This window comes from Engystomops pustulosus, chromosome 5, assembly GCF_040894005.1.
Source record: "Engystomops pustulosus chromosome 5, aEngPut4.maternal, whole genome shotgun sequence".
Classification (NCBI taxonomy): Eukaryota; Metazoa; Chordata; class Amphibia; order Anura; family Leptodactylidae; genus Engystomops; species Engystomops pustulosus.
In genome coordinates, this window is record NC_092415.1 from 172,790,754 (window position 1) to 172,814,709 (window position 23,956).

At 40.3% G+C, this 23,956-nt stretch overlaps 1 protein-coding gene across 3 annotated transcripts in view; it reads right to left on the bottom strand.

The window, feature by feature from the left end:
- Nucleotides 1–3,623: 3,623 nt before the first annotated feature.
- SP8 (Sp8 transcription factor) overlaps nt 3,624–23,956 on the bottom strand; it is a 28,329-nt gene continuing 7,996 nt past the window's right edge. The window contains exons 1-2 of one of the 3 annotated variants that reach the window (XM_072153825.1): nt 9,268–9,380; nt 3,624–6,660 (exon numbers count right to left, since the gene is read on the bottom strand). In XM_072153825.1, coding sequence (XP_072009926.1) covers nt 5,137–6,660; nt 9,268–9,288 — 1,545 coding nt within the window. In that variant the 5' untranslated portion in view covers nt 9,289–9,380 and the 3' untranslated portion in view covers nt 3,624–5,136. The other 2 variants (XM_072153828.1, XM_072153827.1) reach the window with 2 other exon arrangements.

Sequence of the window (23,956 nt, forward strand, 5' to 3'; positions counted from 1 at the left end):
TGTAAACAACGTAGTGCATAGTATGTGTTTTGATTACAAATATATACTCATATATTCAGTGTGGATTGTGTTCCCTGTTACCTATACATTAATATATAGTTATCATATAGTAAGTCACATATACTTGTATATTATATTATAAACAGTGCTTACTTATTGTTTACTTGTATGCTACTATACGCTATGTCCTCTCTACTTGTATGTAGGGTCCCATGTATTATGTAGTAAAGCACATATATAAATATATATATATATTATGTATTGTATAGTAAGCACTTGCTTGAGTGGCCCTGGAGGAAGTTGGGGGCTCAGTGTGACCACTTGTGAATAGAAGAGGTTATATTCAGGGCCCTTTAATCCTCCCCGGAGAAGAATAGTGATTTCCTCCTGCAGGCCAGGGACAAGAGCCCCGGGGACTGCCATCCATTGTTCCCCGGGGAGCAGTGATCTCCCCTGCTGAGAGGAGACAAGTGCAGGACATGGCGAATCCTGGGGGAGAAGTCCCTCACAATTCCCAAGCTGCCAATCCTGTTGTTTTTGTTGTTCTGTTTTTTTTTTTTTATTTTTTTTTTTTTACTTTTAGGTATAAATGTTGTGCTTATCCTTACTTCAAGTAACAAGAATACACCGCTAAAAAAAAAAAAAATTAAAACGAATAATTTTATTATTTAGTGTATATGGTTATTTTTTAATCTTTTATACATCTATAATAAATGTGATCACATCGGTTTCCATTGTACTGATCATCACTTGTTATTACTTTATACCTGTGACCTGTGTCTGGCTTTGCGCCCCTTTTGCGCCAGCTTCTGATGCGGTCGCACATTATTGTAGGGAGTAATATAATGCAGCGGTGATGGACAGCTAGGTGACCCGAGGGTGACAGCGGATGACAGGTCCTGATCTGTCGTATGAGACGAGTCACTGACTCAGACACCCGGGAAGTTGACTTCTATCACAGAAAAATAACAATTAGAAGAATTATTAATAAGTGGGATGTGATGTGTGCTGGAGGGGCCCGGCTTCGGGGGTCTGTCAGTCATCCCCTATTTACAAGGGGCAATAAAACTTTTCAGCGGGTGAGGAGGGGGAGGACCGCGCTACACACAAGAAGGTTTTCACACTCCGAAAAAAAAAAAAAAAAAATTTAAGTGAATAGAAGCCGGGGGGAAAGATTTCCATCCGGAGTGCAAGTACTAGGGCGCAATACCGAGCGCCACTTACTAGAACTAATCTCAGAGCTCTAAGTTATATACAAGGCACCTACCTGCAAACCTCCCATTACTGCAGAACTTTACACATCCTCATTTATGTAGATAGGGAGAGGAAAAAAAAGGAGAGAAATAGTTAAATCGATAGATATATTGATAGAGTAGATAGATAATAGGTATAAGATAAATATATTGATATATAGAATAGATAGATAAGAGATGGTTAAAATAGATAGGTATAGGATAGATAAAAGCTAGATAGAAGGAAGATATATAATAAATATGTACTGTGTAATATAGATTATCGAAGAGAGTAAGATAGATATATTTACGGTATAGATAATAGATAGATAGAAGATATATAATAGATAGATATGTACTGTATAATATAGATTATAGAAGATAGAGTGAGAGATGGATAGACAGATGGATAAATCGATAAATAGAAGTTATATATTAGATAGATATGACTGTATAATAGATTATAGATACAAGATGGATAGATGGATATATAGATATAAAATAGATAGATAGATATATGTATGATATAGATATAAAATAGATAATAGATAGATATATGTATGATATAGATCTAAAATAGATAATAGATAGATATATGTACGATATAGATCTAAAATAGATAATAGATAGATATATGTATGATATAGATATAAAATAGATAATAGATAGATATATGTATGATATAGATATAAAATAGATATGTATGTTACAAATAGTAGATAGATAATAAATATTTATATGATAGATAAATAGAAAATATTTATATGATATAGATAGATAGTAGATAGATAATAAATATTTATACGATATAGATAAAAGATAGGTTTAAGATAGATATTAGGTAGAAAGATGATGGGTAGATGGAGGATTACAGACTCACTATTTTCACGTTTTGGATTACTGTCTGACACTTACAAATAGTAGATAGAACATATAGATAGAAAATGGAATAATTGATATATGGATAAACAGATATATAGGAGATACATAGATAATAGATCTACAATTGATAGATAAGAAACAGATTGATAGATGGATAGATAGATAAAATATCGATATGCAGAGTGAGAGAAAGAGCGGAAAGTTACACAAAGGATTAGTAATATTACAACTCTGGGGTACTGAAATACCTAGTAGGAGACAGCGATGGCATGGTGACCATGACTTGTATGTAAGTAGTAAGTAGTAGGGTTAAGTGTAAAACTTCCCCGATACTATGACGCGGCGGCCGCACAGACAGAGGTTGTTGAGCACAAGCTCCATTTATTACCCTTCAAGAATGTAAGACAAGTGTTTCATCTTCGCTTCCTGCCCTCCACACAAATTGCCCTGGGCTGCGTGTAATTGCCCCTAAATGACAGTGCGACTACTGGAAGTAACCAAGACTTCTGGACATTACAGCAGGAGTTCATCTCCATTCCTTTAGCTTTTAGTAAAGAATATGATGTAAAGATAAGATAACATCTCCTTTCCTCTGTCTAGATGCTCCTCATTACAAGCTTCCAGGCTTTTATATTGTCGGGATTCAATGACCATTAGTCCATTAGGCACCTATTAGAGTGCAGATAGTTATCACCACTACGGAACCTCTGCCAGGTGCTGAGCTGAAAGCGAATAATAATTAACTCATAATAAAAAAAAAATAAAACAGTAAATAAGAAAAATAATACATCAATAAATTATTGAACCAAGGACTTGCATTACCTATTTTTAAAAGAATGTTTCCTTAAAGATATTAAAGATTTTGATGATTATTACTAGACTAATAACTAGATTGAAATTATACAACTAGTAAACGTTAATAAGTGCCCCATGCTTCAGGTTATCATAATAAAAATTGTTTTACTAGTAGTACTAGCCAATATTAGTGGATAACCAATCAAAATCTTAATTGAAAATAATATCAGTAATAATAATGAAGAATATAAATAATAATAAATCTCAGCATAGTAGTTCTACTAGCAGAATACATTTTAAAAATCTAAGCCAATGATAGGGAGCAACTAATGTTTATTTGTGTATAATATTTATAATAAGATGTGTAACAATAATTATATATGAAATTATATATGAAATGTAAATATAATTATAATATTAATATTATATTATATTATATTAAACTTATCTTAATGATATTATTACTAAACACAAAAACATTGTAGCAGTTGACCTGCATGCTATTAGGGCAATTCAAATTAGGGAAATCTAATAATTTTAAAAAGTATTATTATAATTAATAATATTGTTATCATTTCAACTACTAAAACAGTAAAATAAAAATCGAAGCGATACATGGCCTCTACCAAAGTCCTCTACCAGTAGTTGTATCTTTTTTTTGTTAGCAAATAGACAAAAGCAATACAAGAAACAGAAAGGCAATAAACACAAATGTTGATACTTTTCCAGAGTTTATTAATACCATTATTTAAAATATTACAAATAAAACCAATTACATCTCATGCATTTATAATGCAATCTAAAACGTCTCAGTGAAAGGTTTTTTTTTTCCATTTCAATGTGAAATATTCAAATTCTTTGAACATTACAACAAGGAGTACAGTCTGCAGTGTCTGCAAACTCTAGCTGTAGTGTCAGTCAGCACTTGTATGGACAAAGGTCTGGGGTGATGGTGATTGAAGCAGGGAATACACAGGCCAAAGACAGCTCAGGGTCACTCTGACACATTTATTTAATACATGAGTGTGTGTCTCACCCACTGGTGAATAAAACCCAAGACAGTCCTCACTGACAGCTCATTCACCATGGGTGAGATACATGTTATACCTATCTAAAGTCATAGTCAAGCAAAACTAGCCCCTAAAAGTGCAACCTCAAGGAGCAAAATAATTAGAATTATATTAATAAAAAGACAAAGAAACTCATCTGTACTCCTATATATATTTACTGTAATGAATATACAAGAAAAATACTATACAAACTGCCTGATAGCCACCTATATGTCAATGGTGCTGGCTCTACACGGGACAATTGTCATCCAATTATTCTATTTTTAATTGTTTCAACGTAAATTTGATTGAAAAAACAAAAACAAACATCAAATAAGCAATTAGGATCAATCGTCCGGTTTCGATAAATTTATTGTAGCCCCATTATTACTAGCAAACAAATTGTTCCGTCTATAGCCAGCTAAACCCGTGTCAGTGGATCCAGTGCTAATATATTTAGGCTTTCGGGCTTTGGCCAAGAGAATAATTGGGCAGTTTATTGCCTATAGGGGGTCTGAGTGGTCATATAAATTTATATAGACTTAAAATGATATTAAAGGAAATGAGAACATTCCTAATAATCCATAGAATTATCTTCTCATGGCTTTGCCCTATCATTAGACATGTTGACCCTTAACATTATATTACAAGATGTTCGTTTTTTTATTGTCCACTGCAAACAGGTATCTGTCTAGAAGTATAAAGCCATAAACTACCATAGTCCAGTGAATATAGTATCATTATGATTACCTGTTGGCTGATAACTGAGAACCCTACTATAGACAGCAGCTTGTGCCAGTCTCTGGGTGTTGGGATTACTTTTTCCATAGGATACAGTGCATTATACAGGACTGCATATAGTCAGGCCAGTGCTGTTCAGTGATCTTGATAGAATTTCCAGGCTGTATTGTAAGATTGACATACAGTCCAGTTCTGCTATTAAATTATTGAAGGTTGTAGGAGTTTTAGGGCCCTACTTATACCCCTCTCAGCTCCAGGTTCTGAGTCCTAAGTGTAAGGGGATGCGTTCCAGGTTCCTTAGATAAACCAGCTGTGTTGGCATCATCAGGACTAGAGAGAGCTCCAGCTGAGGTCACTTGTATGTCCCTAAGTCACAGCACTGAGTAAGGATTGTAGGGGTGTATAGGGGTATAAGATGGCAGGATTTTGTCCATAACTCACTCCAAGCCATTCCTTTCTGTGCTGTGCAGCAGCTCTGGTGAATGACAGGGCGGACTGGCAGAGGGACTATGCTCACTATCTGTGTCACTGCCCTTTTTGCCCCCACTGCCTGTTCCGCCGGTGCCTGATCCTCCGCCTGCCCCTGCGCTGTGGGTCTTCACGTGTTTGCTCAGGTGGTCACTGCGCATGAAGCGCTTGTTGCACACGGGACAGGCAAAACGCTTCTCTCCAGTGTGGGTGCGCAGGTGGCGCTGCAGCTCATCTGAACGGGTGAACCTCTTTCCACAGAAGAGCCAGTTGCAGACAAAGGGGCGCTCACCAGTGTGCCAGCGCAGATGTGCCTTTAGATGGGATGTTTTTCCGTAGACTTTGCCGCATCCTGGAATATGACAGCTGTGCAGTCCTTTCCTCCGCAGACTTGCCCCTGCAGGGCCCAGACGCTCTGCTTCCTGGCAGTTGGGGCAATCACAGGTAGCTCTCCCAGAGTAGCGGCGGGCTGAGGAACGTGGGGAGCCTCCCAGTGGTCCGGCAGGAGCTAGCATTGAGCTTGCAGAAAGTGGGGAGGATGATGGGTCAGGGTAAGTCCCAGGGCCAAGCACTGGCTTAAATCCGTCCATCAGGTGCTGTCCAGCTGGACTAAGAAGATGACCTCCTGGGGTTCCACCAGTTCCCCCGCTTCCACCTCCAGCTCCTCCACCTCCCCCAGTCCCGGCTCCACCGCCTCCCCCTGTGGTAAAGTGTCCAAAGCCAGCGGCGGTGTAGTCTGAGCCGTACCCGCCTAGTGGGGAGTGCAGCGAGCTTTGCAGGGACCCTGGGTGCAGCGCCGCTCCAGCTCCAGGGCTTTGAACGTCTATCCATCCAGCTCCTACTTCCCACCAGCTGGAGGCACTCCCGGCAGCTGCAGCACTCACATCCCCTGTATGCGAGGGCTTGAACCAGGACTCATAGGGGTGCGCCATCCCTACTCTGGGGTAGATGCTCTGGAGACCGTCCACAGAAGCGTGTACTTTGGACAGGAAGACCGGTTGGTGGTGGTGGGATGCAGCGGCCGCTGCTGCGGCCGCTGCTGCTGCCTCCTGGGATCCTCCACTGACTGGGAATACAGAGTACTCGTTAGCAAAAGGTGAAGCGGCTGACACGGGGCAGTTACCGCCTCCCCCACCGCCAGAGGAGGTTAAGGAAAATGCGCTAGAGCCCGGAGAACCCCCACAACTGAAAGAGTCTGAGACTAGGGCAGCTGCAGCAGCAGCCGCCGCTGCAGCAGCCGCCGCTGCAGCAGCACTGGAGGATGAAGAGCCTCCTCTGGAGGAGCTGCTGACACCAAAGCCAGAGAGTGAACCGGAGCCTAGGGTGCAGCTACCAGAGGATGATAAGGATGAAGAACGTTTCCATGGATGGAATCCTTTCCCGAACGAGCCCGAGCTGTCCGACAGGGAGGACGGGGATGGGCTGGGGCTGCCAATCTTGTTACAGGTGGCTGCAAGCATGGCCAGGGGTGTAGATCCCAAACGCGGCTCTTCCTGTAGAGAGAAGAAAAAGACCGGGAAATAAACATGTGCGCCAAATTTTACCTGCTCATTGTATATAATATATAATATCACCAAATTGTATTATTACTTGCGGTGTGTTACATAAAACACAATATGATCATGTATGTATTACATATAAGTTGTGATGTTGTTACCGGTATGAACACTACTTTAATACACAACAAATTCATAGTTGCAATATTACATATATAATATCACATATAACCCTTTATGGTAACACTGCCGTCTCTTTCACCTTTAAGCTGTATAATTGCTGCAGATGTATCACTTGATAATAGTATTTCCAGCTAATACAGCACATACATAAAGTTAGATCCTTACAACAGGTGAACACCACACTATGTTAAATCTCAGATAGTTAAAACACCATACAAACAGCTCAAGCTTTACTATTGATATATATTAAACAAATTACACTTCCAGCCAATACACCCTATACACAAACTTGTATGTTTACTGCAGATGTCTACCATATTGTATAATAATATATGTGACTCATACACTATCTATATCTATCAACTTGTATTTTTACAATAGATGTACACAACACTGTATAATAAGACTACTAACTCATATACCCTGTACACAAAGTTGTATCATTAAAATGAATGCATACAAGGTTGTATAATCTTACTGCTAGTTCATTCACTGTTGTATCATTGCTACAAGTGTATACAAGTATAAACCTATTTAAAAGCACTTCTACCTTACTGATATATTTTATCTATATTGTGGCATTGCTACAATTGAGAGATATTATTTTAGCATAATCACATATTGTACATAAGTGTACAAAGTACTCAGTACGCAAACACAAACAATACTAAGTTGTATCTCTGTACATACTACACAGAACCATATACACAGCACAAAGCACCATATACAAAGTACAAAGCCTGATGTCCTATTGCATTAATGGGTTACACATGATATACAAGGAGTGTTATATAGTTAAGTAAACCCCTGTATAATACATGCAGCTCCCTAATATTGGACACATGGAAAGTTCTCTATTCATCCTATAGCGCTGTATAATACTGAACCCGTATAGACACCACATGGAAAGTTGTAACTTCATAGATACATGTACTATGTTGAATATAGGTCCATATACACGCTAATAGAAGTTCTATGCAGTGACTTTCTAGATCCTGTATAATGCACAATATAAAATCACTGCCAGCTCCTACACAATACACAGAAACACTGCACAAAGTTTTATCTAAGTCCCATCTTTGCCGAATTTGTATAGCGCCCTACAGATTACATCCCGTGATCACTTGTAGATAGATCTAATATGTTACCATCTTTCATGCATCTGAGATAGATATATATCTATTAGATCTACATAGAGCTGTAACTATATTTTCGTAAATTATGTTGCTTACTGTATCTATATGATAGGAAAGATAAGCGGAAATATCGACCAGATAGATCCTGTAGAAAGATACTGTAGATAAATGGAAAGTGGATACAGATATATAGATATATTAAAAGGGTTGATGTTCCCCGTATATAGGGCGTTTTTGCCTCTCGACTAGTTCCTATTCCTCACTGAATAGTAGTAACAGTATTAAGTATATATATATATGTTTTAAGAGTTGTATTAATCCCTTTGAACACAAATTTACATTTATTTATAACTTTATGCATAAATCTCTTTTTGCCTTTACTATATTGTCTGTATGCAACTAAAATTCAAGTAATCTTAAATATTTAAAATATGTTAAAATATTCCGATTTAGCTTTACATGATTTTATAGAATTTATAACTTCGATCATCTCTTACTTCATAAAAATCGGGTTTACCTTCCTATCTTTTCTTTCTTTATCATATATAATACATCTATCTGTATCCATCATCTTTATATATCTATAATATAACTATGTCAATTATTTATATATTCTCTATATTCTATCTATATGTCTACATTTATGACCATCTATATCCTCTATCCATCTGTTTATCTATGTCTATAATATAGCCATCTATCCATTATCTATCTATATCTAGCTATTACCTAAATTCTATCTATAAATCTATCTATCCATCTATCTATATTCTATTATCTATCCTCGTATATGATGGAAAACGAAAGAAAAAAATACTCCACTGGAAAAAGCAAACGCTAAACTTTTTGGTTCTGTAGAATTTTCGGCTTTTGAATTTCCCTTACACTTTCTAAAACACATGCAATATTTCTAAAAAAAGAAAATGAAAAAACCCTAAGGATATCGATGGTAAATGATCTTGTATGAGGAAGTGTGACCGGAGTCCGGTCCTTGCAGTCCATTCACACCCGGCCCCCCCGCGGTTTCGGGCTGTGAGGTGCGGTAGCTCCACGCAACAGTTGTCGGCTTTTCCCCAAGTTTGCGGCGCGGGGCCGGAGGTGCTGGGAGCCGCGGTCCCGGTGCTCAGCACGTACCTGAGGAGAGGCTCCGGTGCCGCTGCGGTTTCTGCCCCTGTGTGTCCCTTCTCTGGTCTCTCCCTCCGTACACTATGGACGAGCCCGGACGTGGCGGTTATAACCCTGCACTGAGGCGGTAATAGAGACAAGCAGTCATGGCAGCACTCACCCCCAGCAGAGACGTGGCCATCCCAGCAGCGCCCTCCTCAGAGGATCCGTTTTATACGTACATATCAGAGCTGCTTTTTTTAGAGGTGTGCGATCCTGCGATCCGCCCCTCCCGCCGCACTATTGTAGCTCCTCTCCAGCTTTGAAGTAGCGCTCAGCCCCGGACAGCCAATCACAGGCGCCGCAGCCGGCCTCAGGTCACACACACACCGGCCCCTGCCGGCCCTCCCTCTGCAGCCAGGGGGCGCCCCGGCTCACGCAATCACCGCCCGGACCCCCGGCGCTGCTCTCACTGTGTGAATTGTGGACAAGTTCACTGGAAGCTTCTCCTCCTCACTTTTGCTTCTTTATCTTCTTCTTGCAGTTTGTTCCTTTCTTTTTTTTTTCTTCTGAGCTGCTGGGGAGAAATGAGCAGAGGCTGCAGATCCCCTTACCTGTACGATACATGTGGATGTACAGTATCCAAAACACCATACAATAAGGGGGATACAGACCACCACATACAGGGGGACTACAAGTCCCTGCAGAGACTACACAGCCTGGAAAGGAAAAGCCCTTGTATATTCTATCTATTATTACTATCTATTATTATCCATCTATCAATATAACCTAGATTTCTATATATATTATCATTATACCTACATATCTATATATCATCAATCTATGTATATGTTACCTATCTACCTACATATCTTTCTAGATATCTTCGTTGATATCTAATAATCTGTGAATCCATGTGATCACTATCATTTCTTTTACCCATTAGCTGTATATATATATATATCTATAGTTATCTATATAAACTTTATTCTCTTTACCTCTATTATCTGGGGGGGGGGGGCAGGTGACATGTAGATATGAGACCCCTCTGTACTATTATATGGTGGTGGGTGGGGGGGGAGGTGACATGTAGATATGAGACCCCTTTGTACTATTATCTGGAGGGGGGGGGGGGGGGAGGTGCCATGTAGATAGGAGACCCCCGTGTACTATTATCTGGTGGTGTCGGGGGACAGGTGACAGGTATAGATTATGTGTATAAAATATCCATGTCATGAGTCTTATGTCCCTTGCATTGATCATGGGTCGTCTCACCCCTTGTATCACTTTGCCTAGTGACATTAACCTGTGCCCTGCTGATGTCATGGTACAGGTGACAGGTATGGATGATGCCCCCCCCTGCACTATTATCTGCTGGTGTGGGGGTTCAGGTGACAGGTATGTATGTCCCCCTGCACTATTATCTGCTGGTGTGGGGGTACAGGTGACAGGTATGGATGATGCCACCTGGCACTATTATCTGCTGGTGTGGGGGTACAGGTGACAGGTATGGATGATGCCCCCCTGCACTTATCTGCTGGTGTGGGGGTACAGGTGACAGGTATGTATGCCCCCCCTGCACTATTATCTGCTGGTGTGGGGGTACAGGTGACAGGTATGTATGCCCCCCCTGCACTATTATCTGCTGGTGTGGGGGTACAGGTGACAGGTATGTATGCCCCCCCTGCACTATTATCTGCTGGTGTGGGGGTACAGGTGACAGGTATGGATGATGCCCCCCTGCACTATTATCTGCTGGTGTGGGGGTTCAGGTGACAGGTATGTATGTCCCCCTGCACTATTATCTGCTGGTGTGGGGGTACAGGTGACAGGTATGGATGATGCCCCCCTGCACTATTATCTGCTGGTGTGGGGGTACAGGTGACAGGTATGGATGATGCCTCCCTGCACTATTATCTGCTGGTGTGGGGGTACAGGTGACAGGTATGGATGATGCCTCCCTGCACTATTATCTGCTGGTGTGGGGGGTACAGGTGACAGGTATGGATGATGCCCCCCTGCACTATTATCTGCTGGTGTGGGGGGCACAGGTGACAGGTATGGATGATGCCCCCCTGCACTATTATCTGCTGGTGTGGGGGGTACAGGTGACAGGTATAGATGATGCCCCCCTGCACTATTATCTGCTGGTGTGGGGGTACAGGTGACAGGTATGGATGATGCCCCCTGCACTATTATCTGCTGGTGTGGGGGGTACAGGTGACAGGTATGGATGATGCCCCCCTGCACTATTATCTGCTGGTGTGGGGGTACAGGTGACAGGTATGGATGATGCCCCCTGCACTATTATCTGCTGGTGTGGGGGGTACAGGTGACAGGTATGGATGATGCCCCCCTGCACTATTATCTGCTGGTGTGGGGGGTACAGGTGACATGTATGGATGATGCCTCCCTGCACTATTATCTGCTGGTGTGGGGGGTACAGGTGACAGGTATGTATGATGCCACCCTGCACTATTATCTGCTGGTGTGGGGGGTACAGGTGACATGTATGGATGATGCCTCCCTGCACCATTATCTGCTGGTGTGGGGGGTACAGGTGACAGGTATGGATGATGCCCCCCCCCCCTGCACTATTATCTGCTGGTGTGGGGGGTACAGGTGACAGGTATGGATGATGCCCCCCCCCCCCTGCACTATTATCTGCTGGTGTGGGGGTACAGGTGACAGGTATGGATGATGCCCCCCCTGCACTATTATCTGATGATCCCGGTACTTCTCTCCCTCTCTCTCCCCGAGGCTCCTGTGACTGATCTCAGCCTGGAGAGGAGGCGGCACAGCCCGGCCCAGAGGGAGGATCGGGCGGGCCGAGGAGGGGACGGCGTTTAACAAATAAAAAAGAATTAACTTCATTGCTTTCCCCTGGTCCTGTAATGATATTCATTTCCAGGAGCTAATACACACTTGTTTAATGGGGGGCTTAACCCTTACACTGCCCTGGGGGCGGTATGTGTGTACTGGGACATCATGGCAGGCAACAGGTTAACCTAGAAAGTATAGATGGGGGAAGTTAGGGGATTATATACATATCAAAAATATGTCTAGATAGATAGATAGGGGAAGCTTTTAAATATGTCTAATATATATCTACACACAGATAGAAAGATCGATAGATACATACATACAGGTTTCATAGACAAATAGCTATATAGAGGGATATGATAAAGATGAACTGATATAAGCAACAAATAGATATTAGGTAGATCAGAGATGTATATGATAGACAGATAATACATATATATGATAATAGATATAACGTAGATAGAAAATATATAATAGATATATGATTGATATGTAAATAATAGAAAGAAAAATTATATAGAGGTTAAATCTATCATCTGTTTAATTTTTTCATTGTATGTTATTCTTGCAGTCATATTTATAATCATTCCTATATACTGCTGAAATCATGGTTAACCCTTTGCGCAAAGTATTTAAACTGTCTCTCTGAAGACAATGGACCTTTAGTTGTGTATATATATATCTATCTCATAGGGAGGAGGAGGGTAGAGTTGGTACCTGGATGGGATATCGCCCCCCTTCCCCCGCCGGTGCGGTACCGCAGCCTCCTGCTGCTGATGACTAGTCCCGCAGTAGCCGCCGCTCTGTCATTAGAATTTCAGATGTAATAAGGCAGGAGGTTTTTAATCAGGGCGGCCGTGTATGTGTGTGATAGGAGCCGCTTATTGACCACTGTCATCATTACCGCACAGCACAAAGTTAATTAAAACCACCGCGGCCCCTTCATCATATCAGGTGTCTGCCCCTGTACCACTGCCGGGTGATGGATCGCGCCGCTCATTAATCTCTCTGTTTCTTCGATTTGGACAAACAGCTTTTTGGGGCTGATTTACATCCTACAAACAACCTTCCCATGAAGACACTTGTCACATGCCCTGATTATAGAGGGGGGCAGTGTCCTACATAACACCCCCAGTCACCTCACAACACCCAGAAAACTACTAACATCTATCCACCTATCGCATATCTATCTACAGTAAATATCTGTATGTTTCTACACTGTCTGTCCATCTATTTCATATCTATCTATCTACATTATCTATCGGTATGTTTATCTATCTACATTATGTCTAATCTATTATCTTCTTTTAATCTGTAGATGGATATTATACTATTATATATGTATAGTCATCATCATATTTTCCTTTCTCATTTCCTCTATTCATATCTATAATCTACCCACGTATTTTTATTTCACTTCTATATATCTTCCTCTTATTTATTCATGAGTGATCAGACTTATTAACAAAACCCTATCTATCTATCTATCTATCTATCATCTTATACATCTGGAAATGCATCTGGTTATCATATCTAGACTTCTATTTACTATAAAAGGAAACAATATGTATCTATCTACCCATTTATGAGACTGAGAAACATTTGTATTTCTCTGTCTAGTTAATAAATATCTTTGTATACTTTTATACCAGGTTTTACATACTATCATTAATACATGCTAAAATGTAAACTGTTGGGCTGTACTTTAAACCAATATTTTACCTACCATTGCCCTGTTATTCTCATAATTAATAAGAATTGTACTAGAAAGATAGACGGATGGATAGATAGGTATATAGATAGATAGATAGATAGATAGATAGATAGATAGATAGATAGATAGATAGATAGATAGATAGATAGATAGATATAGAGATACATAGATAGACTTATGAATTTATGAGATCGGTAGCTGTAGGTTCCTGGTGCCAGATCATTTACTAGATGAGGGATGTGGAGCCATGTGTCTTATTATCACACATATACATAATCTATGTGTGTGCACTCAGTAGATGAAGCATGTACATTTAGTGAGATTAAAGCCCCCGCTATTCACTTATAAGCCCACAAATCACTGCAGCCAATAGAGATGAATAGTCTGCAGTCTGCTCCATGTCTGCTACTTACTGGACATGTCTGTAGCCCGGCTGTATCTATATATATATTATACTGGGTACCACTTACACCCTGTTCTGTAAAAACTCCTCATATAAGGGGTTGATCCTGGACTACAATAACCATAAGATATATTCTGCTCATGTATATCGTTCTATGTGATGACAGAGAATAGCAGCAAGTAATGGTGCTACCTCCAGGATAAGAGATGAAGAATAATCCCATCCCATCTTCTATATTCTGTTATCCTATAACCACAACTGTCATGAGAACGTGTCCTGACAGACTGAATATAGTAAGTTTGAGAATGTAAAACAAAAATGAGAGAAATATATATATATAGTACAAAACATCCATCACCTAAAGTATAGCTTTATATTCTATACATAATGATGTATCTTTATCTTCTATTGTCATATGTTATCTATATCATATACATTTCACTGAATCGTTAAATAATCGGTTAGATTATTCAGTCATTCTTTCTTTTCTTTTTCTTGCTTTCTTCTCATCCATTGTTGAGGATCAAATGAATATTTTTTAATTGTCTGTTTATTAATGTATCCTATAATTTCTTTCCCTATTTCCTTCCTAGTCTTCAATCCACGACCAAATGAAAATAGTCAATTGTCTACCTATCGAACTATCTATTTGTTTAATAATGCATCCTATTTCCTTCCTGCCTTCCATTGCTGATGATCAAATGAAAATAGTCAATTGTCTATTTATTAATTTACCCCATCATTTACATTTTTTTCTTTCTTATTTTCTTTTTTCCATTTACTCTTCCTTCCTTTCTTTTCTTCCTTATTCCTTCCCTCTCTTTCATTGCTGATGATAAATGATATATCTATCCATCTATAGCTACAGGTATGTTGAATACCCTAGATTAATATTTGTACCTTCCACATTTTTGAGAAAGCTGAAAACTATAAACTCTCCCTCTTCTATTACGCTATACACACATGTGGTATGTATATATATATATATATTCAGCACTTTTTCCCACACATTCAATGTGATTGTGCAGAGCAGGATGGGAACTTCCTTCCATGACATTTCACTTATAGAGACTATGTGACAGAGGACTTTAATAATAATAATACAGGGGGGGGGGGGGGGTTGTAATAGAAAAAAAAAACCCTCCTTTGCTTTATAAACCAGTAGTAATTACCTGCCAGAGCAATTAGCTGACTATCAGGAAGAAATTAGATCGCTCAATGTAGCAGAAATAATGTGAATAATTTGGTAAGGACTGGGCCAGGCTGATGTTACACAATGCTGTCTGCCTGTATAGGGGGAGAGGAGCAGCTCTGGCTGCCAGTCAGCCCCTGCACCATTTACATATGTGCACAGAGAGGCAGACATCCAGTAATTACCACACAGACACTGCAATGGCCTGGGATTGTACAATGCAGCTTTATGTCACATTTGGCAGGATCAGGAGTAATGGAGTAATGTTCTGGCTGCAGTATTCCTATCATCTGTTGAGCATATTCTGTAGGATATTCCTATGTGCGGTGGTTATAGGGGGCAGCAGATTGCGGATATCTAATATATAAAGCTGGTGTATGTGTGTGTGTTTATGTGTATCCATGTATGTGTATGTATGTGTGTATGCATGTATGTCACGTTTACAATCACCATATTTTGCACAGTTGTTGCCTGTGACTTAGGGAATGTCAGACTTGGCTTTGAGCAGAAATTTACACCTCACACTTTCCAAAATCCACTTATTAACCAGAATATACAGGAGCCATTGTCTGCTGCTGCTGTGGCAGTTTAAAACCGAGCCATGATTGGCTGCTGCTCTGCCACAGGTCATTAATATGAGCTCTGATTGGTTACTATAGGCAATGAGTATAAGATGCTTGTGTGAGGGTAAGATGGATAGGGATACAGGTGGGGGAGATTTATCAGAAATGTTTGAGGTAAAACTGTTCCAGTTGCCCATGGAAACCAATCAGAGATCAGCTGTAATTTTATAAACAGCTGTGCAAAAATGAAACTTGAGCTCTCAGACAGTCACTAAAAGACTGCTGGCGACAGGCAGTCACTGCAAGAGACTTCCGGCGACAGGCAGACAGTCACTGCAAGAGACTGCTGGTGACAGGCAGAAAGTCACTAAAAGAGACTGCCGGCAAAAGGCAGACAGTCACTGCAAGAAACTGCCGCCTATAGCCAGACAATTGCTGCCGCCGACAGGCAGACAGTGACTGAAAGGCTGCCGCTGACAGGCAGACAGTCACTGCAAGAGACCATCTGAGAGTGTAGATACATATAAAATATATATTTTTTTAACCCATTCTATTTTGTTGTAGCCAAGGGCAATTATTTACTATCTCGGGGCAACGGCGGGAGTTACAGCTAGTTATGATAATAATTCCTCTTTATATAGCACCAACATATTCCACAGAGCTTGCTATATATACTTTTTAGATGCGATTGTGGTCTGTCTGTTCCTGGTCTTAGAATCGGTAATACTAAACGACAAGCTATGGATTATAAACCAGCAGTATAATTAATTTTTTAACACAGCATTTGAATGGGATGTTCTGATATGGCTTGAATATAAGCTGAAATGTAGACGGGTCGGGCTGCACCCCCAGTACCAGAGGATCCTCTAATGTGCTGAAGCTGGCACTTCTATTATATAGAGTTTAGATCAGATTACCCACAAAATGACTCATATTTCAATCAATTACCTACCTTCCAAACTGATCTACTACCCAACACTATAATACCCCAATGACCTGCTATCCCCTCAACTAGACCTCTACAGGACACCCTTGTATTTCAGAAACAAAAGTTAACATTATTGAACACTCCAGAAAGTAATTAATGGGTGAAGGGGCAGGGGGTCGTGGTGGAGCATCTCAGGGTCATTTGGGACACTAAACCACCCACAGGTCCTTATATACCGGTGGTTTAGTCTCTCAACTCGCCCTTTACCAAGTCCTTATGAGCCTGCTTTTGAAATAAAACATTTATACTTAGAAATGGGTCAGATGAGACGCATCGGACCCATCCCTTGTGCTCCCATCACCTGTGCAGTTGCGTAGTCAAGCCAAATCTGTGCACCCCAGCTTCACTGCACAAGCGCCACAACTACGGCGCATGCGCTGTAGAGCCGCAGGGAGCATTGGACCGAGGCAAGTATAAACTTTTTATTGATAGCGGGCACATAAGGACTTGGGATAGAGACCTTTGGGACACTGAAACACTGGTCCACAAGGACCTCTTGGTGATTTAGTGTCCCCAATTTGCCCTGACCGATCCTATTTAAGGCTATGTACAAAACAATGTTGCCATCTTCTGGATCAAGGGTAAGTTTTTCCAATAAGAAGGTGGTCATGTGGCATAACAAAGAAGACCAGAATATCTCAGAAATATATTAGATTTGCAATATCTATTGTGGATTCATCCAGTAGCTTTATTATCTTTCTACCTAATACCTACTACTGTAGGTATGTACTAGACAAGTTGCTACCTTCACTTTTCATTGGTTACCATGTACCAACCTCAGCAGAGCTGCCCATTTTAGTTCTCACTTGGCTGGATACTTGTTTGGATAACTTTCCTCTTACACTTCAATGCATTCTGAAAGAGGAATACGTCACACAGCTAAAGTTCAAAAGGGAATGGACAAGTTGAAATCCAGATGCCTGATCCTTCTCCCCCACAAAGCCTTCCCATATGCACATCAGATGCCATTGTTCCTATCAAAATTGGTAGGTTTGACCAACATTAAGGCTATATTCACACTGCCGTTGCCCGCCCGTACCGTACCGTAGCAACGGCAGTGCACGGGGAGAGGAGGAGGAGGTGAGCGTAGCTCACCCCCGCCCCTCTCCATAGCAACCTATGGCACACGGCGCCGTATTACGGGAAAAGATAGGACAGGTCCTATCCTTTTCCCGGGTACGGAATGGTACGGTGCTGCACCGTACCGCTCCCGTAGGGTGCCGTGCGCCCATAGAAGTGTATGGGGGACGTATATCGGCCGTATATACGTCCCCCATACGTTCGTGTGAATATAGCCTTAGATTTACGATCAACTTCTTCATTTGACTCTACATATACAGTACATATAATATACATAATACTTGCTGCCCCAGATATAGGAAACCTAGAGTATGTTTTTGTATTGGACACTAAGTCACTAAATGTCTTTTTTGGGCACAAATCTGTATCCTCCATCGGATACTGGGGAGGTAAGAGAAAGGTATATTTTATATACTTTATTTTAGCCAAAAGCCTCTTAGTATTGGAAGTCCACTGCCAGTCTATATGTATGGAATAATATTAAGGTTTCCATTCATGATCATTCAATTGCTTCAGAATGAAACCAATTTCTTTTTATCTATTTTGCTCATTTAGAGTGACAGATCCATATTTTGAGAACTAATCCACGTAATGAGATAATATTTCCTCATTCCTGTTCCCAATACATTCAGAGGCATCTTCTCAGCAGTGGTCCGCAATGTTCTCAGTCACCCACAACACAAAGACCCAGAATCAATAGCTAACACAGGCCACACATGTGGCTTATGTCCCATGTCCGAGAAACCTATTAGTGCAGTTGAAAAATGAATATACTGACCTACAACATTTATCTTTAGGCTGCATTCATCAATGTGCTCATCAATAATTCTCCTGGGTTGAATAGAAGCATTATAGGACATCTTATGGGGCAGATATCCGTGCATGAACAATAATTGTGATCAGTGTTTTATCTATTTTTAGTTAAGGAGAATTCATTGGGACATTTGGAAGGTAACATCGAAGGGGGATTGTGAGTTAGGACCCCCACACAGTTCTAGAACAAAGGGGCGTTGGGGCTTTGTTTGGCTCCTTTTTGGCACTGGTTGAAAATTGACATCATTTGAACTCTCTGGCACATTCAAAAGTGTTATTGGATTCAATAGTAGGGCAAGACATTTTGAAGGGTTTTTGGGTGCATAGATAATGATGACTTATCCTTAGCATAGGTTGGTAGACATGGCACACACAAAGATGAAAATATTTTTCTTTCTGCTTTATTTTAGTGATTTTACAACTTTATGGTCATCTTGACCTTCGACAAGTTAGAAGCAGATCGAACTTGACAAAGGTAGAGATGACCGAAACATCGTAATTTATGGATCTGTCCTACATATATTTTCTTATGATTCATGTATTACGGTGAAGGCTATCCTTTGTGTAAAACTAAAATAAAACAGAAAGAAAAGTATCTTCATCATTGTGTGTGCCATGTCTACTAACAGACCTAACTGGACCGAGAATCTTACATTGAGTACCACGGATTCTATTGCTTAATGTTATCCTTCGAATAGGTCATCAATACAAGATCGGTAGGGGAAGGGCATCTCAACCTCTCATGGAGACTACAGCTGTGCTTGGTATTACAGCTCAGCACCTTTCACTTGAATTGTACTAAACTGCAACCAGGCCACATAACCAAAGAAATAGATTTCACAAGCTTGGGTAGCGGAAATGGTACTACTGGACCGATCAGCTAATTTGCAGGGGTGCTGGGTGTCAGACAACCAATAATATGATATTGATCTATTGTTGTATTAAAATCAATATTTTAGTCCTGGAACCCCCCTTTATACAATATTTTCACCTTTTCACAGTTTGTGGAGTGCATATCATTGTCGGGCCCAGGGTTAATTCAAGGAAACAAAGAGGTACTGTGTTAAGATTATTGATCTGAAAACAGTTTTAAAAACACATGAACATCATGAGTGGTAGGTGTAAGGATGATACCTACATGTTTCAGGTTGTATCTAAACTCAGATAAAGCTTAAATACAAGCCAAAACATGTTTGTCTTTACACCTACCGCACATAATGTACCTGTGTTTTAACTTGAATTTTTAGTTTTAACTTGAAGTTTTCATGTAATCATGAAGGTACCACAGTCACTTTCTTTGTTTCCTTGGATTCTCTCCACAACGGTATCCACAAAATGGTAGAAGAAACCATTTCTTAAGGAGACTGCCAAATCCTTAGACACCAGTGACTCGCTGAGCTGTCTACATTGCCTTGAACATTTTTAATGGATTCTAAATGGAACTCAGATGGAATCCATAAAAGTCAATAACATTAGTGTGAACAGAGGTTAATAGTTATGCTATGGGCAATAAAATCTACTTATATTATAAGAGAAATATGAAAATTATACCCCGGTTATAAAGAAATATCCATGACTTTACCATTTCATATAGTTAGTCCTGAAAGCCTCCGGCTCCCACCGGCATCACTATTAAGCTAAACACGTAGGAAACATGGACTATAATGCTCCCATAGAATATAATGCCAAATTACTGAGCAAATCGTGAGACTGAAAAGATGCAGATGGTTGTTTGGTAATCTCTTAAGGCTGGTTTATATTTTTCAATGTATAGCTTAAAACCGAAATATCCTTTTACAGAGGAATGATCTGAATAGACGGCCCCAGGTATAATTCCCAAATTTGCTTCTGCCTTACCATTAAGCAGATTGCAGAGAAAAACTGCTGGTCTATTCATATCTAATAGACCCCACTGGAGTAAATAATTTAGCAGGTAGCCATATTTGGACAAAGTGTCCAAATTTCATTTTTACGCATTTTATGTCACTTAAATAAAATACATATTGACATTTGATCATATTGTTTGGTGGTTTTAGATCAGTTCAATTGTTTTAGGTTAAAGGCTAATCTGAAATAAATCTATTCATACTAATCTGTTTAATTGACTTCCAAATATCCACTTTTTTGAGCCATTTTTCTGGTCTTTGAGGGTCAAAATTATTTTGAGTTTGATCTTAAATTTATGCTGTAGTAAAGCTATGAGCTTACAGCTTGCTGAAGGTGCTACCGTATATACTCGAGTATAAGCCGACCCAAGTATAAGCCGAGACCCCCTAATTTCAACAAAAAACTGGGAAAACCTATTGACTCGAGTATAAGCCGAGGGTGGGAAATGCATTGGTTACAGCCTCCTAGTATATAGTCTGCCAGCCCCTGTAGCATACAGCCTGCCCAACCCCTGTAGCATACAGCCTGCCCAGCCCCTGTAGTAGGAAAAAAAATAACACTGTACTCATCTTTCCGACGTCCCCCATAGGTCCTCTTCTGTCTCAGACTGTCTCAGACAGAAGAGGACCTATGTGTGACGTCAGAAAGGTGAGTTTTGTCTTTATGTTTTTAGTTGACTCGAGTATAAGCCGAGTTAGGGTTTTTGAGCACAAATTTTGTGATGAAAAACTAGGCTTATACTCGAGTATATAAGGTACTTCTTTCCTTAGCCTCCCCTCCGGATTTTTGAATAAAAAGTATTTCCTATTTAAAAAGAGGACGCTGGAATTCCTTTCGTTTTCAGACCTTTTATTTGGGATATAATCTGTGCTAAGGATTTGGTACAATCTTCATGCTATGTTATCTCTCTGGATCTGTAGCGGATTTACCCAAAATCTTTTTATGGGTGGCAATCCAAGCTTCAGGCATGAAATGGCCATAGGACAAGGGTCTGTTCCTTAGCTTGTACTATTCATTGGTCTCAGCAAACAGTGGGCAAACTATGAGGACATGAAATAAAGTACTGTGCCCAAGGGTGTAGAGTGGTGGTAAATTGGGGTGCCCTTGTTTAAAGGTTTTTTTAAACTTAGGGAATAAGTTGCTTATCTGAGAGAGTTCAACAGCTGGGACCCCCAACAATCATGAGAACAGGACCCCCAGCAAGTAGGAGAATGTGGATCTCATGTTCATTAATAGGTGGAGTGGCGGGCCAAGTGTGTATACTCCTGATCAATTCAGTTCTATGGGATTGGCCAAAAATAGCTGAGCGCTGTACTCTGTGGTCTTTGGCCAGTCTCTGAACATAGCTGCAAGTCAGAATGGTTATTGTCTATTGGGACAACCCCTTTAATTACATAATAGCACACTTTACTTGTAACCTTGATGGTGACACTTAGAAAAGCAAAGACAGATGTACAAGTCACATATGTGATAGAGTATCACTCCACACCTTTGTCCAGATGCCCTAGAACACTGGCGCCTCCCCCAGTAAATATCTGTAATGGTCTAATTCATCCGAGGCTCAAATAATCTCTTTGGCTGTCCTGGCACTTTCAACAATGGATTTCTCCAAGACTTGTTTTACACAGGACTTTCAGGACATCAAAGGGGCCAGGGGCAGATTAAGACCACCATGGGCCCTGGGCTGTATGAATATTATATCTCCTACAAGTCTGAAGTCGCTTCATACATATGGTGCTAGAAGCTTCTTGGGGAAAGGAAGATGTGTCCATTTGTGGTTCCAGGGTCTTCAAAGGTCCTGAGATGGCTCTTGTGTACATGTGCATTGAGAGCAAGAACAGACATATGAGGATATCATGGGTGAAGGTTCTTCTCAGTCTAAAATTTGGTGAGTGGTTTGGGTGGCCATGAGCCCATAGATGGCTTAGGTGATGGGTGATGTCATATCGACAGAATACACTAAAGCCTAACACATACCACTGTCAGGGGCTATCAATCCTAAGTCAATACTGAGCCCTGAAGTCCTACACTCCAGCAAGGAGGAGTTATAAAGACATACTACAACATTTCCGTCAAACAGTAAATTTCATTGCAAAACAGTGCAAATCTGATAAACTTCTAAAAACCCAACGTAATAAATTCGTAAAAATACTAATGTAAATATTTTGAATCAATATTGAATTAAGATATATCTAAAAACTAACCAGACATAACCATTACATTCAATATATATAGACAAACAGGTGAGTCCCGACGAATCAGGTCACAGCAATATTTTATAGAGCACTCATTCCTTTTCAGTAATGCTCATATATTTCACTTCTCCAATCCTATCTTCACATGTCTATGCTATCTATCTAGGCATCTATGACCTATCAGGACATCAAGTATAGAAGTTATTTCCAGTGCCATGTCTTCACTGGTTAGCAATAACTATACTTCTCTGCCATCTTTGGCAGAATCTACATATTTCAAGGCAATCGCATGAATAGAAGAAAGGGGGAACATACCATAAAAAGTTATTTTGGGACTTCCACAGTCTATATGATAAGCAGTCATAATAGTTTGAATATGTATGAATGACAGTGTACTCAAAGACAATAAAACTACAACGCTATGTGCAGAAACCTGCACGAAATGCATAACAAATGTTAATGTTCCAAGGTTATCATTGTCAAAACCTATGTTTTCTACTAATGACATATTGATAAATTACCTCAAGCAGATGATGCGCTGCAGCTCTGAACATAGGGTATAATCACTCAATGTGCCTGTCCCTAGAGGGAATCACTATCTACTTTCCCCGTCTCCGACGTGAGGTCGCCATCACGAGAAGTCAAAGGACCAAGCATATAACACACAGTACATGCTCCCAGCAGAGGTTGTACTTGCTAAGATTTGAACCCAGGGCTTCAAATCAACAATGTAATCCCCAGGGATCCAGATGATCGACAAACAAATACAAGCTGGAGAATATTTATTAAAAGAGCATATTTATCCAAATGAATGATCTGGTTTATATTTGGGAACTGATAGGCTAAGTCCACTGTATAGCAGCCAAGAAAAAAAAGCCGGAATTTTTTTTTGGTCTCTGACTATTGGATTGTAAAAACTTTGGATTGTCATGAGAACCAGGATTAACAATAAAGCTTAATTACAGACACCTTTAATAAATTTTATAATTGTTCATTGTAGCCTAAAGCTAAAGTGCAGCAAATTACCAATATCCAGAGGTCCGTTTGTGACTGGGGGGGCGTCTAAGTCGGGTGTTCTTAAGTACCTGTACTATACAAGAATCCCCTTAATAATGAGACATTAAGGAGGCATAAAATAGGCATAACACCAGTGAGAACATTGGCAATGGCCAACAAGGTAATTTAAAACTACTGGAGCCCAGGGCAAATTCT